Consider the following 16743-nt stretch of genomic DNA (forward strand, 5'->3'; position numbering starts at 1 on the left):
AAGTAAAAAATATAAAATAAAGTACAGGATAGTTGGAGAACTATGTACACACATTATGTACATCTTCCAGACTGCCACAGCTCTTCTTCTACCAGTGGTGCCCATAGTAATTTTGAGTTTTGTATAATCCTAATTTGCCACCATTGTTTTGCATACTGACATTGAAAGTGAGAGCATTTATTTCTCAGGCATCCCACATTCTTTTCTTTTTCCATGTCTCATCTATTTTCGAAAGCATATTTGACATCACACTTTGATCTCTCACTACTTCCAGAGATGATATACGAATTCCTAAGACATACCTCTGTACTCTACTTCCAGATGTATAGTTACAATTATACTTTATTAACTATCCATCCAAATGTTTCAGGTTTGGGGAATATGACAGTATCCTTCCCTGTTGAGCATTTCTGTTTTAAGAATTCCCACCAGGGAAGGTGACACAGGCCTATAATCCTAGATATGCCAGAGATAAAGACAGAAGGATTATCAATTCAAGGCAAGTATGGGAAAATTTGCTAAGAATTTATCTCAAAAATCAAAGGGCTTGGGCACAGTACAATTTGAAAACCACTCACCTAATAAGTACAAAGTCATGGGTGAGTCCCCAGTATGAAAAAAAATATCATCACTGTTCAGACTTCCTTCAAAACTGACAGGCATTCTGGCCTCATGTTCAAGGTGTAAATATAAATACATACACTTTCACTAAAGCCACAGACAATTGGCATGTTCACACCTTGCTATACCAAGGTCACAAATGGGTGAGTAGATAAACAATAGACTACATAAGAGAGCTCTCTAATCAGAGTAGAAAACTTACAGAGCTTTCCCAGGCATTGGTAGCTCACACCTTTAATCCTAGCTACTCAGACGTTTGAGATCTGAGGACTGTGTCAAAGACAGCCAGAAGAGGAGGTGTGCTCAAGTAGTAGAGTGCCACGCAAGCTTGTGAAGTCTTGAATTCAAGCACCAATATTGGCCCCATAAAGAGAGGGAAAAAAAAAGATTGTTTTGCCTTTTCTCCATAACATGTGATAAGTTGAGTTCTTATTGTCCTCTTTGTTAAAAAGCTTATATGGGGCTTGAGCACTATCCCTGCAGATTTTATTTTTTCTCAAAACTAGCACTCTGCCACTTAAATCATACCAAAACTTCCAAACATTTTGTGGTTAATTGATAAAAGTGTTCACGTCTTTCCTGCCTGGGCTGGCTTCCAACATTGATCCTCAGATCTCAGCCTCCTGAACAGCTAAAATTACAGGCATAAGCCTCTGGCACCTAGTTTAGAGATGTTTTTGAAATACTTCCAGTAGATATTTGCAGTAACCTTTTCAATCAAAAACAACCTCAGTTCTGGACAAAGTTGGCTTCATTTATCCTGGCAGCAGTAGCAGACATCCTCACTCATCTTTCAAGTCTCTTATTAAATGGAATGGCTTACAAGAGACGAGAAATAAAGAATACAGACAAAACAAATAGAAGGTCTTACGAACTTTAGTGAAGTTTTAATCCAAATAAATGAGTGGAAATTGGGAGTAATCCCTTCATAAACAGAGTTGTTAGATTTGTACTAGACTTAATATAAAGTAATAAATATCTTGTAATCCCATTTCCCTTTTCCATTATGATTGTTATCATTTATCAACTTCTGAATCTTTGGTAAAAGCTTAGGCAGTTTGAAAAAAATAACTATATTAGGATTACAATTTATATTTAAGTCATAAAGTGTGAAGAATAAAAAAAGGTATCTATTGTTGGTGTGAGTTTCTGATTTAACAGGAAAGGATGACTTTTCTTATAATATTCATGCTATAGAACCTGTATTTTCCAATTTGACTTTTTCAAGAAGATGAAATGTGCCCCAAAACAAAGGAAGAATATGAAAGTTGTTTAATGAGCACACTATGAAAAACTTAATGGCCTTTCAGCAAGTAAGAAATCTATGTGGGTCAAACATGTGAAACTGTCATTCCCAACAGAGATACATATATTTACAAGTGGTATTATATTTACAATTAAAATATCTCCGTGGAGAGTCATTATACTTTTTTAAAGTTATTCTTTCCAATTATATATGGACAGAACAGATTGAAGCACATATTCATAATTTTAAAAGTAATGCAATTGTCCACTCCATTGTCTTTTCTTTAGACAATGACATAAGTTTACGTCTGTCACTTTTATTTGCATAACTGCACCTAACATTCTCATTAGTGTTATTTAGCTTACTTATTCCATTACTTCATATTTAATTTCATCACAAATTCTCATCTCATATGATACCGGTGGTGTTGATATTAAGTGTCTTTAATGTAATATCAATGCAAATACAAAAATGGAATTAGTAAATGCAGACTGAGCTGCAAAATGAAAAGACACATATTGCATGCAATTGTCTTGAATTGACATAAAAACAGAGCAAAATAGATATGGTACACTTTTAATCTAGCAATCCATGACATTAAATAGCACCATACTGATTTTAAAATACATTGTATATTTATATCTTGGTACTACTTGGTGCTCTGGCCCTCCCCGGCTCCACTCCTTATGCTGGCTCACCCTACCTGACAATGTCAGGTATGAATACCAGGGAAACTGTATTTTAAATCATGTCATGTGAACAACTGCTTGTATTGTTTTCTTTCAATTCTTGAAAAAATAACTTTTTCTTGCATTATTATATTCAGACATGAGGAAATATTAAGGGTTACACAAGAATACTGATTTTTTTCTCATCTTGTGACTCAGAGAGAAATATTTTAATAATTCATTTTTAATGGTGTGATTGGGATTTTCTGGTAAATTGTCTTGTTTGAATCTATGTTCTTTGGGCAGAATTCATGTTTCATTAAAATAATATTCTTTTTTTTTTGGGGGGGGGGGGTCTGGTCGTGGGGCCTGAACTCTGGGCCTGGGCGCTGTCCCTCAGCTCTTAAGCTCAAGGCTAGCACTCTAATATTCACTTTTTATTATTGACTTTTATAGAATTCTTGACATAAGTGTATGCCATTTATCAGATGAAGATACTCTGGTACTTTCCTGCAACAAGTAGCTCTCTTCATAGAGAAAACAAATGATTAAGTTTGTGATTCTCAACATTTTTTTTCTTATGAGTTGTGCATTTGGTATTATCACTAAGAAATCTTTTCCTCTCTAGTATTAGAAAGGTTTTCTCTAATATCTATATCTAAGAGTTTAATATTTCTAGGAGAATATATATATATACATATATATACCATATATATATATATATATATTTCTAGAAGTTTTCCATTCTCTAATTTATTTTGACATGTATTATTGTAATACCTTGGGAGGTTCTTCATTAAAAATATAAGACTATCCAATCATTCTTGCACTGTTCATTGGAAAGATTTTGCTTTCTTTATTCCATTTTCCTTTCATTGAAAGTCATTGTCAGCTGGGCACCAATGGCTCACACTCAGGAGGCTGAGAGCTGAGGATCGGGGTTCAAAGCCAACCTGGGCACGAAGGTCCATGAGACTCTTATCTTATCTCCAATAAACCCATCAGTGGCACTATAGCTCAAGTAGTAGAATGCTTGCCTTGAGCTGAGTTGCTGAAGGTCAGTGCCAGGCTCAGAGTTCAAGTCCCATGTCAGACCAAAAAAAAAAAAAGAAAAGTCATTGTCCATTTTATTTGTGTCTGTTTCTGGGTATTGCTTCTGCTGACAATAGCACAATGCACACATATATAAACAGGAGACCACAAGACACTCAAATAAATTTTTACTTATTTTTGATGATTTCCTGACTACTGGGGGGAAAACGTGGTATGGGATTCGTGGCAACTAATAATTTTCAGACTTTGTAATTACACAAAAATTGTAAAAATAATGATAATTACAATTTTAAATTCTTTTTATTTTTAGGTTCAGGTTCTCAGGAATGCTGGAGAAGAAGTGACCCTAACAGTGTCATTTTTAAAAAGAGCCCCTGCTTTCCTCAAACTCCCATTGAATGAAGACTGTTCCTGTAAGCATTTGCAAAGCATGGCTAAATATTTACATTGTATTTACTCACTAAATTCTATTTTCTGATTAGTAACTATTTCTTTTCAGAGTAGGAATTCCATCCTTATTGTAAACATTTTTTATTGCAAGATGTTCTGCTGATTTTAATGAGAAGGCAATGGATTTATATTTGTTTTACAACTATTTGTCACATTACAACTCTTTTACTCCATAGAGAACTAAGATTTGTTTCGAAAATTCACATTATATCTGGGTGCTAGGGATAACACTTGTCCCCTAGCTACTTAGATATCTGGAAGTGTATACTTGCTGGTACCTGGAGGATCATGATTTTCTGCAAGCCTGGGCAGAAAAATGCGTGAAACTCCATCTACAATAAACAAAAATCCAGACTGGATTCATGGCTCAAGTGGCAGAGCACCATTCAAGCTTACAAGACAAACAAGTATGAAACCCCAAATTCAAATTTGAGTAATAACCCAATGATAAAGAGCCAGGTGTTCTTTTATTTTTACTTTTATTACAGACTCATGTCTGTAATCCTAGCTACTTAGCCAGCTGAGATCTGACGATCAAGGTTCAAAGCCAGACTGGACAGAAAAGGCCATGAGACTCTTATTTCCAATTAATCACCCAAGAACTGGAAATGAAGCTATGATTTGAAGTGGTAGGGCACTAGTCTTGAGCAGAAGAAGCTTGGGGATAACTTCAAGACCCAGACATAAAGCCACTACCAACAATATAATAAAATAAAGTAAAAATAAAAAAGAGAATGTGCATCATGACATGCATCATGTCCACAAGAGTTGGGCATGCTATTAAATTGCATTCATGATATTTGCTGAATATAATGATTTTCTAGCAGAAAATGGTGTAGTTGATAAGCATGAAATAATATTTCACTTGTCTTGAGAGTAAAGACAGAAGAAAGCATTTCTCTTTGGGATAATATAAAAGTTTACAGAAAAGTTAGTAAAAAGTTCTATATCAGATGTTTCTGGGTTTTTTCTTCCTTGAAATAAAATATATGTCCTTTAACACTTCTGCTAAAATAATTTGTATTTTAAAATGAATAAAAATTATGTAAAGGATATGCAATATTTTTTATGCACAATTGATTCCATTCTGAAAACACGAACACTTGGTTCACGCCCACCCCTCACTTCCTCTTTGTCTGCTCCCCAGTCAATAGTGGCTGTGGACCTGCCCTTCCTTGCTGTCCTGCTGCTACTCCTCAAGAATTGTATGCAGTGGGTCATACTCTGTATAATTTTTCATAACTACTTCTTTTATCATCAGCAGTTTCTTCACTATTCACCCATGTTATATTTAGCAGTTCTCTTGCAGCACTATTTAAGAAACCATTAGGTGAATATAATAAAGATTCTCAATGTGTTTCCCAGCCTTTTCCTATTGTACATGAAGCTGCTATTATAAAGGCTGTTGTACAAAGCTTTTTCTGGCAATTTTCCCCTTCTATTTTGCCACAATAAATATCATGAAATTTGATTGCTGAATGACAGGATAAATTACATATGTTAATAAATTCTGAAAGTAGTGTATTTTTATTACATTAAATACACATATCATCAAATTTGCCATCTTAAGTAAACATATACAGTAGGCATTCCTTTAGGTGTACGTTCTATGACAGTTGCACCATTTTTTTCCTTTAGCCAAATTAAAACTCTGTGCCCTTAAAAAAGAATGTGTTTTTGCACCCCTATTCTCTAGTAAACACTGTTCTATTATTGGTTCTCTCTGACTATATTATATTACTCATAAATCCCAATACTGTAGTATTGGACATTTTCTGATTGCCTTCTTTCATTTAGCATTGTGTGCTCAAGATTCATTCTTATCATAGCCTAAAACTGAGTGTCTTTAATTTTTTTTTAAATTTTATGTCACTGAGTCTTTTCTATCTAGCCTCCTCTGCCTGAGGTAAACACTATTCTCTCTCTACTTCTATGAGACTAATCTTTCAAGATTTCCTGTATGTCTGAATTAATGTAGCATCCTGCAGGACATCTACATTGCTCTAAATGACTAGACATGGGTAAAATAAAATGGCATATATATAGAGAATATATATATATATATAATAGCATATATACATATTTATGTATATCAGAGTAGCTGTTCTTGGCTTTATGTTTATCTGGGCTACAGTACCTTATTACAATAACTTATTAACTTGTTTCTGGAATGTTCTTTTAAATGATTTTGAGCTTTATGCTGTTGCTAAGTTAGTGCCTTCGACTCAGGGAAAGAGTAAGAGTTTCTACTGCACCAGCTTGCTAATCTATATAGCAACATAAATATTTGTATATTCCACCCATTTTTCATTGCGGCAATATATTTAAATTCTGGAAGTCCTATATTCTTTCCAATATTTGATGGTCAAAGACTGTCAGCATGCATTCTATTGAGTGTAGTGAAATGTTACTATATGGTTAATTTTTATTTTCCTGATGACTAAGGATAATGGCTCTTTACCTTGTTCTTAACTACCATTTTTGTCTTATTTTCTAAGATATCTACTTGTCTTTTTTCCCCATTTTCTTACTGATATGACATTTTGCAAATGTTTTCTATGTATTTCTTTTTCAGTTATATGACATGTACATTATACACATTTTCTGTCAATCTCTGGACAACAATAATTTTTACCTAAGGATATCTTTTTTTAATGCAAAAGTTTCTAAAACTTTTTGACAATATTCTAATTATTAATGGCTTGCTGTTGTCACATTACTACTATTTAATGTAACCTCTCTAAAAATATTTGCCAACGCCAAAGTTGAAAAGATACTCTCTCAATTGTTTTTCCTCAAAGTATAATGTCTATAAGTCTTCTGTTTAAAATTTGATTGTGACTTATATGAAAAGGTTTTATCCATATCAAGTATGAAGCAAATTACATACACACAGAGTATTATTCGACTATACATTTTTGAACCTATTCTAAATCTATTTGTTATTTCTTATTGCCAGTAACTCATATATCTATTTTTCTACCAAAGTCACACTATTCATTATTACAGCATTATATATCTTCATGTGATTTAGGATGAGTTCTTTAACCCCAGTTCTTGAACTCCAGGATTATTTGGCTTCCTTAGATCATTTCCATCATTTTTTATATGTTAGGAATGACATTCCAATTTCTACAGAAGCTCATTCATATTTCTGAATGGGAATAAAAGAAATTTGTAGAAAATGTGGAGACAACACTTTAGTATCTTACTTTCCCATTTATTGATATATTTTCTCAGCAGGATTTTAGATTTAAAATGGAGAAATCTTGAGATACTTTATACTTTTTAATTCAATTGCAAGCAATAATTGTCCAGCTATTGATAATTCATATAATACAAAGTTATAAGAGGGGTTGTCTATCAGGAGGGGTTATCTATCTATCTATCTATCTATCTATCTATCTATCTATCTATCTATCTATCTATCTATCTACCTATCTATCTATCATCTATCTATCTATGTCTCTCTGGGACCTGATCTCTATATCTCACATCTTTACTCAACATTTTTCTCATGAGTCACATCTCTAATTTCAGCCTTTTGCTGTTTAAATAGAGATAAAAGTCTCTCAGACTGTCTTTCTGGGATGTATTCAAACCAGTATTCTCAAACCTTAGGTTCATAAATATCTAGGATCATAGTGGAGAGACACTGTCACCTATCTTATAGTAGGATTATTTTTTTTAAAAAGAATTGTCTGCCATTTAATAGTTTGGGCTCTCTTATTGAAGATTAGGTAGCCAGAGGTCTGTGGAATCATGTCTGGTCTTCAATTCTATTCCATTGGTCCTCAGACTTGTTCCTATGCCAGTACCAAGCTGTTTTTGTAACTACAGCTTTATAACAGTGCTTGAAGTTTGGTATTAAAGTTCCTCCTGTTAAGAATTGTTTTCACTATTCAGGGTCTTCTATTGTTCCATATGAATTTTTAGATTGATTCTTCTATTTCATTAAAGAATATTGTTGGGGCCAGGTGCCAGTGGCTCATGCCTGTAATCCTAGCTATTCAGGAAGCTGAGATCTGAGGATCATGGTTCAAAGCCAGCCCGGGCAAGAAAGTCTATGAGACTCTTATCTCCAATAAACTACTGGAAAACTGGAAGTGGTGCTGTGGTTCATGTGGAAGAGCACTCACCTTCAGCTGAAGAGCACAGGGACACCACCCAGGCCCAGAGTTCAGGCCCCAAAACTGACAAAAAAAAATGTTGTTAGGATATTGCATTGAATTTGTAGATAGCCTTTGGTAGTATTGCCATGTTCACGATGTTAATTCTCCCAATACCGGACCATGGGAGTTTTTTTTTTTACCACTTCTTTAAATCCGCTTTAACTTCCTTTTTAAAAGTTTTTAAAGTTTTCATCATAGAAGTCCTTGACTTCTTTGGCTAAGTTTATTCCTAGGTATTTTGATTTTTAGAGGCTATTACAAAGAGTTGCTTTTTAAAAATTTTCAGCATAACTCTTCTTATTGTTGGCATACAGAAAAGCAACTGATTTTTGTGGGTTAATTTTATACCCTGCTACATTGCCAAAGTTTTGGATCAGCAGCTCAAAAAATTAAACCCACCAATAATAAATCCCTAAAGAAACAACCACTCATTAATAAGTGGTGTAACGAATTTAAAAAAAAACTCACATGCATAAGGCCCTGGGTTTAATTCCTCAGCACCACATAAACAGTAAAAGCTGGAAGTGGTGCTGTGGCTCAAATTGTAGAGCACTAGTCTTGAGCTGAAGAGTTGCAGGACAGTGCCCAGAACCAGAGTTCAAGCTCCACGACCACCACCACGAACAACAAAAATGAATGAAAAAGAGACTTCTCTGGAGAGGAAATAAGAATGGCCAATAGACACATGAAGAAATGGTCAAAATCTTTGGCCATAAAAGAAATGCAAATCAAAACCACATTGAGATTCCACCTTACCCCATTTAGAAGGGCCATTATCAAGAAAACAAATAATAACAGATGCTGGAGGGAATGTGGCCAAAAGAGAATGCTACTACACGTTGGTGGGAATGTAAGCTGGTTCAACCACTCTGGAAATCAGTATTGAGGTTCCTCAAAAGACTAAACATAGAACTCCCCTATGATCGAGCATTCCCACTCCTGGGCACTTATCCAAATGATCACAAGCAAGGCCACACTAAAGCTACCAGAACAACTTATGTTCATTTCAGTATTATTTACCATAGCTAAGATATGGAACCAACCCAGATGCACCTCAATAGATGAATGGATCAATAAAATGTGGTATATATATATATATATATATATATATATATACACACACACACACACACACACACACAATGGAATTTTATGCTTCTATCAGAAAGAATGGCATCCCCTTTCATAAGGAAATGGAATGACTTGGAAAAATCATATTAAGTGACGTAAGCCAGACTCAAAGGAACATAGGCTATGGTTTCCCTCATTTGCAATAATTCATATATGCCTTGGATAATCCTGGCAGAGAATCATAATAGTTCAATAGCTATGTACATATGACCAAACAAAATTCTGCTTATTGAAATGAAATCCAAGATATGGAAACAGCAAGTCTTTTTTTTTTTTGGTTCTTAACCTTGTTGTTACCAATGTACTGTATCTAGTTCTTTCTTCTTATTTTATTTTTATTTTTGCATTGGTTTATCCCTGGCAATACTGTCTTTGATTCTGATACCCTAAGTCTTGTGTATACATTTGTCTGATCTGGAGAAAGGAAGGAGAAAAACAAAATGCTGAAACAAGGACAAAGAATGTCTCCTTGCAACAATGATACTCAGAAGACACTTTTTCAGAAATGAACTTTACAACTTCTGGGGAGGTGGGGGGGAAAGGCATAGGGATAGGATAGTGGGAGAAAAACAAAAAGTAGGTAATAATGTTCCATAAGCAATTTACTCATTACCTTACTCATGTAACTGTAACCCCTCTGTACGGCATCTTTACAATAAAATAAAATTTATTAAAAAATATTTTTCTGCACATACAATTATGTCATCATCTATAACACTGAACTTTTCTTTATCCTTTCCAAACTACATCCTTTTCATTCGTTTTCTTGTTAATTGCAATGGCTAAGACCTTCAGAAAAGCATTCAGAAAAGACATTATTTTTTTCATTAAGAAAGAAATATCCAGGCATATTTTAACATTAATTATAATATTAGCTGTATGTATTTACAGAAACCTGTTATCAAGGTGAGGACATATATTCTATTTTAGGATACTGAAGTAAGTTTTAAAGATATCAATTGATACTGAATTATCTCGATTATTTTTATAGATTTACTAATACTTTATTCTTTGTGGATTTGGTCAATCGTGTGTGTGTGTGTGTGTGTGTGTGTGTGTGTGTGTGTGTGTGTGTGTGTGTGTGTGTGTGTGCCGATGTGGAGGGGGTAGTGCTTAAACTCAGGGCCTGGGTGCTGTCCCTTAGCTCCTTTGCTCAAGGCTAGAGCCACAACTCCATTTCCAGCTTTTTGGTGCTTAAATGGAGATGAGACTCATGGATTTTCCTGCCTGCTCTGGCTTCAAATTGCACAAATGTTGAATTGCAGTCCTCAGATATCAGCATCCTAAGTAGCTCAGATTATAGGTGTGAGCCACTGACAACTGGCAGATGTCATCAATTTTTTAAAATGATTTTGAATGTAAAACCAAGCTTGCATTCACTTCTTCATGAGATGATTTTTTAACACTCAGTTTGAAAATATATAATCGTATATATTCTTATATATATATATATATATTCACATATATATTCTTAAGGTTTGTGTCATGAAACACCTTTATTTGTACTTTTCTATTTTTCTCATAATGTTTTATGAGGCTGCAGCATCAGATTTATTATGTCTTCACAAAATTGTGGAATGGTAGTTCCTTTATTTCCAGGAACAATCTTTTTAATCAGGATATTATCTCCTACTTAATTATTGAATAAAAACCTTACAGTAATAGTCTGAGTCTAGAGTTACATTTCTTTTATGTTATTTAATTTTTAGAATGAATCTGTTAGTATCTTTAAAATTCTTGGCTATGATCTTTAGTTTTTTTTAACTATGCCACTAATTAATTTTTGTGAGATTAACCCTGTATTTTCATTGTTGCCTTTAGCATCTGCTAACTTTACTAATGACCCTGTTTTCATTTCTCCATTGATAATCTGTGCTTTCTTACTTTCTGAAGAACTCATCTTTGACTTGATTAGTTTCTTTTATTACTTGTCTTCCCAGTTTTATTCCTATGTTTATCTTTATTTATTTTTTTAAATTTACTTTGGTTTAATTTGCTCTACCAACCTGATTTTCTCTAAATATGAGTGGAATTCAGTGACCTTATACCTATACTCATTTAGTCTATAAATTTACATAATATTCACTTGATGATAGCTTAGGGTGAACTCATAGGGTTACGTATGTTGTATTAAAGTAATAACTTGAACAAGAGAAATGTAAATAAACTTTACAAGAGATAGCTAAAATAAAAATGTAAAATTCTTTAGTTTTAAAGAGCAGAAAAATGTAGTCCAGGTTAGTATTCCAAAGAAAACCTCTGGCTTTCTTTTTAGAAGTAGGAAAATTAGAGAATTTTATAATAATAAAAGAGGAAAACAAAGTCTTTCATTCTATTGATCAATATGCTGTTAGGTATGATATGTAATGTTTGAAATTTTAAAAAATGTAAGTAAGAGCTGGGTGGCAGTGGCTTACACCTGTGATCCCAGCTACTCAAGAGCCTGAAATCTAAAGATTATGGTGCATATTCAGTTGGGAAGGAAAGTCTGTGAGACTCTTATTTCCAATAACCCCCAGAAAAGTAGAATTGGTTCTGTGGCTCAAAGAGATAGAGCATGAGCTGGGAAGGTGGCTCAGTGGTAGAGAGCTTGCCTTGCATGCATGAGGCCCTGGGTTCGATTCCTCAGCACCACATAAGCAGAAAAAGCTGGGAGTGATGCTGTGGCTCAAGTGGTAGAATGTTAGCCTTGAGCTGAAGAGCCAAGGCCCAGAGTTCAGGCCCATGACTGATAAAAAAAAAAAAGTGGTAGAGCACTAGCCTTGAGCAAAAAGGTTCATGGAAAGAAAAAGTCCAGTCCTTGAGTTCAAGCCCTATGATTGACAAAAAAGTAGGATTTATATGTATTAATAGATTACATTTTCCAACATTGCCAACTCTAAAAAAGTAGGATTTAGATATATTAATAGATTACGTTTTCCAACATTGCCAACTCTAAAATAATATCCTTTGTAAAGCAAGGAATCAGTAGTCACGAAATATACATTGTAATCCAGACTCTATTAGGTACTAAATGTGACATTTTAGAAAATTACAGGAGTCTAAGACACCAATTACTCATCTTTAAAAAATAGATACTACTAAGCTTCTCATGTGAATTTAATACAAAGTTTTGTTACTGCAATTTCACAAAATGAGATAGTTTTGGAGAGGACATTTGAATATATACCAAGAGTACTTAAGAAGCCGGAGCTCATAAAAGGATTTATAACATAGATAGCTATGATTTCTAAATATAGAATTTGCAGAGAGCCAGAAACCTGACACAAAGAGGAACTTTGTAGATGAGTAACATCTTGCACAATTACAGGTCTGGTGCAGATCACATTGGATAATGAAACAAAATAATGCCTCTTATATGGCCAAATATTTTCTAAAGCTATAATGATCCAAAATGAAACACAAATATTCGTGAGTCACGTTCAGTGTCCAAATACCCGTAATCTTTTAGCTTACTTGCAAAACACAGCCTTTTGTACAAGTGAAATGGGAATTTATGTTAGCATGCAATTTACTTGTGAATATTGAGAATTCTTACAATTTTAATGTAGACTGTGCCAGTCTAGAAGGACGAGGAGTTCTGACTGCTGGAATATTGTGATTTTGTTTCCTGCAGGTGCTCCAAGTGACCAGAGCAGTGGCACCTCTTCTCCTCTATGTGACAGTGGCTTGCACCTCAATTACCATCCCAACAATACAGTAAGAAGCCAATCTAGTTCAGACTAATAAAGATATAGCATAAGGAAAACCCAGGAGAAAACATTCATCTTTGTAGTCTGCTGTTGAATCTGATTCCCATAAATACAAGATCCTTATCGTTTCATCAGCTAAGCAACCTAAAAAAATCAAGAAAGAACACTAAAACACCCGTTATTATTTTTATGCTGTTTTCTGCTATTGGGTTTGTATGAATTAAGTTTTTGGTAAGCTATGGAGATTTTTTAATTCAGGGAGTTCACAAATAATATCATACAATCGTTTTAGGACATTACATCTTATATGTAATTTCATGCTCTACATGATTTGATGTCATTTTATCATCAGTTTTTTTTCTTTTGAAATTATTTGGCTAACAATCCTTATCATTTGCTTCAATTTGTCACCAATCTCTATGTTAATACCAAAGACTTACTGCAAAATAAGAAAGCTAATATACACCTTATACTGAGATGTAATGGGAATGTCAAACTATGTATACATTTAGTAAAATGTGGAATTAACATGTTCATTTTATAGATAATAGTTTCGATAATTATTTTTAGTTTACAGTTTTCTATTTTATAACTAGTTTATATATATATATATTATTGTAAAAATACTGTACAGAGGGGTTACATTTACATGATTAAGGTAATGAGTACATTTCCTACTATTAGAGATTATTTTTATAGTTCTGTTATGACTAGTTTTGAAACATCATGTTTCAGCTTTCCAAATATGCATTCTCAGGAAAAAAATTCTCCCTCGTTATATGTAAACCTAACAATTATCCCCTGTGATCATAAACAAAAACTGTAACATGGCTGGCCTTCAGTAGGATTTTGTTTGCCTGTTAGACATACTGAAATAAAGCCTTCAGCTTCTCTTTGTGATTCATGTGCTTCATCCTCTATTTGAGGGTTTCATTTGAGAAGGATTGAGGCATTTTATTTGGAAGGATTCTTTTTAATATCTTCAGGCCCAAGGGGTGTCCACTGTACCTAACACACAGGCATTCTGCTTAGCTAAGTACTTCAGGCCCCCAGTCTCCTACTTTTCCTTTCTTTCATGATAAAGGCCAAAGGTCACTGCTACAAATGGAAGGATGTTATATAAATTCAACCACATTTAGATAGACTTATTGAACTCTTCTATTTCATTTTATTTGCCAGAGAAACAATTTCCTTATAATAGATAATATTTTCAGCAGGGATCTTCTGGGGATGATAAACTACAAGTGGTTTAAAACATTGGGCTTTTGATGAGAAAATAATGTGATTTTTTTGTCTTGTCACCATCATTCTCAGGTCTGTAGTTATCTTACATTCCTCTTAGTTTTCTTTTCAGGACTCTTACAGAACTAAGCTGTAACTTAGTTACAAGGCTCAAGGCCTCAATATGCTAGTCAAGGCTGCTATACTGAGAGAGTCTCCCATCCCCATTTTAAACCTCTTTATTAATAAATTTGTTTTGTGGTTTTCTTCTCTTCCAATCTATCTAATGCCCTTGATACTTCTGACACCCTTCCATATCATTTACCATGACGGTTTGTTGGCCCAGGCTGACGCCAGCGTTGTCTACCCCTGTTCACAACTGAACTTTTCTGTAAGAGGCCCCTACATTTGGGAGCCAGTCTCCCCAACTACACTGAAAACTTGGTGTGTGTCTGCATGGTTTGATGAAATAGGCAGGAACCCTGCAAGGCATCAACAGAGAAGGCAGAGGACTGATTTCAGCCAGACTATGGACCACTTCACCCTCTCCTTCCCTCAGTCTTCACTGGCTTCCTCTGAGAATTTTCTCGCTAAGTGCTAGTCACAAAAATGAGTCTCTCCATCTCAGCTGCACTCACACACAAAAAAGGAGTATATTATAAAGTTACGTTACTTCACAGTGAGAGTACACATGATGGTAAAGTTTAGATTCTTGCTAAATATCCTTGACATTCTTAGTAATGAGACATAGAGAAGACATAAAAATATCTAAGGAACGAAGCCATTCTTATTTGTTTTTAATTCATTCCAACAAAGATAATATGGACTAATGACACCCATTAGCTAAAATTAGGCAAGAAAAACACTCAATAATTCTACAGCATAATTGTTTCAAATCAATCCAGTTGCATTAAATTCAAAGTAGATGTAGCTTTGTTGTGTTTTGGTTTTGCACACTGTCTTTCCATTTCAAATAGGCACACTGTGTTCTCATTTTGTGCTAACATTGCACTTATTTGGATATTGCTGGAATATTTTTACTGAATGTCAATTAAAGGTCCTTGTATTTTAGAGTGAAGAAACAGTTAAATTGAAATAAAGCATGTTCAAAAATAAGAAAACATCATCACTGCATACCAATAAAGTTGATTTTTGCTGATAATCTACAGTGTAGAAACATTGTACTAGGTATTTTGGGGAGCAGTCAATTTTGATTCCAGATCTGTAGACAAATCCACAATATTGACTTTCACATAATCTGACAAGATCAATGGTGAACATTGTTATAGCAGACAAGGCTGGCAACTTTGAACATCACACTTAGATGGAACCTGGGTTTAGAAACTACGAAGTTCATACACTCTTGCTCACACATTTTAAATGTAGAAGGGATTTCAATGAGATTTTCTACACATGCACATAGTGTGCTTTTGTCACATTTACTCCTGAGGGCAGATGAACTACAGTCAGTCTTGACCACAGTCAATCCAGCTGTAAATGGTTGTGTTCCTCTTGCCATGGAGAGTTTCAGAACAGCAGAGCAGAGGCAGAGCATCTCCTTCAGTGGGTCCTCAGCAGGAAGGTGCTGAGAAGCACAGTTGCCACAGGGCCTCTGAACATTGTGGACATAAGGGAATATTGGCATCTATAAAGAGCTCAAATCCTCACTTCTGTCCTACACCTCTGAACTTCAGTGTCCCTTCAATTGTTTTAATTGTTTTATATTTGTAAGTTTGTTTTGCTTGGTCTTTTTAAGGCTTGTCTTTAAGTAGTTGTACAAAGCACCCATCATTTAACAAAGCAGTTTATGAATAGAAATGTATCTTGGTCAACAGCCTCACCCATCTCTTCCCTATACCCATCCATCAGTCTTATTAATTTTGTAGCATATACATTGAATTCTTGATGGCATACGTCCTCTCTTATCCCCTTCTTTCATCTACCCCATCTCCCTTAATCCAACCCCAACCTTTCAAATGTTTATTTTGTTGAACTTTGACTTTGTCTCTTTACGGAATTAAACTATTGATTACTCCCTGAATCTTTCATATTTCAGTTAATACAGTAAAATAAATTCATTTTTAAACTACTACATAAAAGCACAGAGTTATATGAAACTCCAGTTTAATTTTATTTTTAGGTGTACTAAGGTTTGAACTCAAGCCATCATCTTTTGTTTTTTGGGTTTTTTTTTCCTTACTTACTTTTCAGATATGATCTCACATTTGCTCCTGGAGGCGAACCTCAAGCTGCAATTCTCATATGTTCTTGCCAATATGTTAGTCACATGCCACTGGATTCAGGTTGCTAGTTTGATATGTAGAATCTTGCTAATACCCAGATTGGATTCAAATTTAGATTTTGCTATTAACTAATTCCTACAACCATGCACATTTTAATGCCTATGCCTTAAATAATCTTTAAGAAAATTTAGGGTGACTATATAATTGATTTTCTGAAGCATCCTCTTCACATTTTATGGAAGCACA

At 34.4% G+C, this 16743-nt stretch overlaps 1 protein-coding gene across 1 annotated transcript in view; it reads left to right on the forward strand.

The window, feature by feature from the left end:
- Sntg1 (syntrophin gamma 1) overlaps nucleotides 1–16743 on the forward strand; it is a 333558-nt gene that overhangs the window by 95661 nt on the left and 221154 nt on the right. The window contains exons 7-8 of the mRNA XM_042687069.1: nucleotides 3899–4001; nucleotides 12958–13040. Of these exons, the coding sequence (XP_042543003.1) occupies nucleotides 3899–4001; nucleotides 12958–13040 (186 nt within the window). The remainder of the gene's footprint in view (nucleotides 1–3898; nucleotides 4002–12957; nucleotides 13041–16743) is intronic.

This window comes from Dipodomys spectabilis, unplaced genomic scaffold (genome assembly GCF_019054845.1).
Source record: "Dipodomys spectabilis isolate Male_0828 unplaced genomic scaffold, ASM1905484v1 ptg000099l, whole genome shotgun sequence".
NCBI lineage: Eukaryota > Metazoa > Chordata > Mammalia > Rodentia > Heteromyidae > Dipodomys > Dipodomys spectabilis.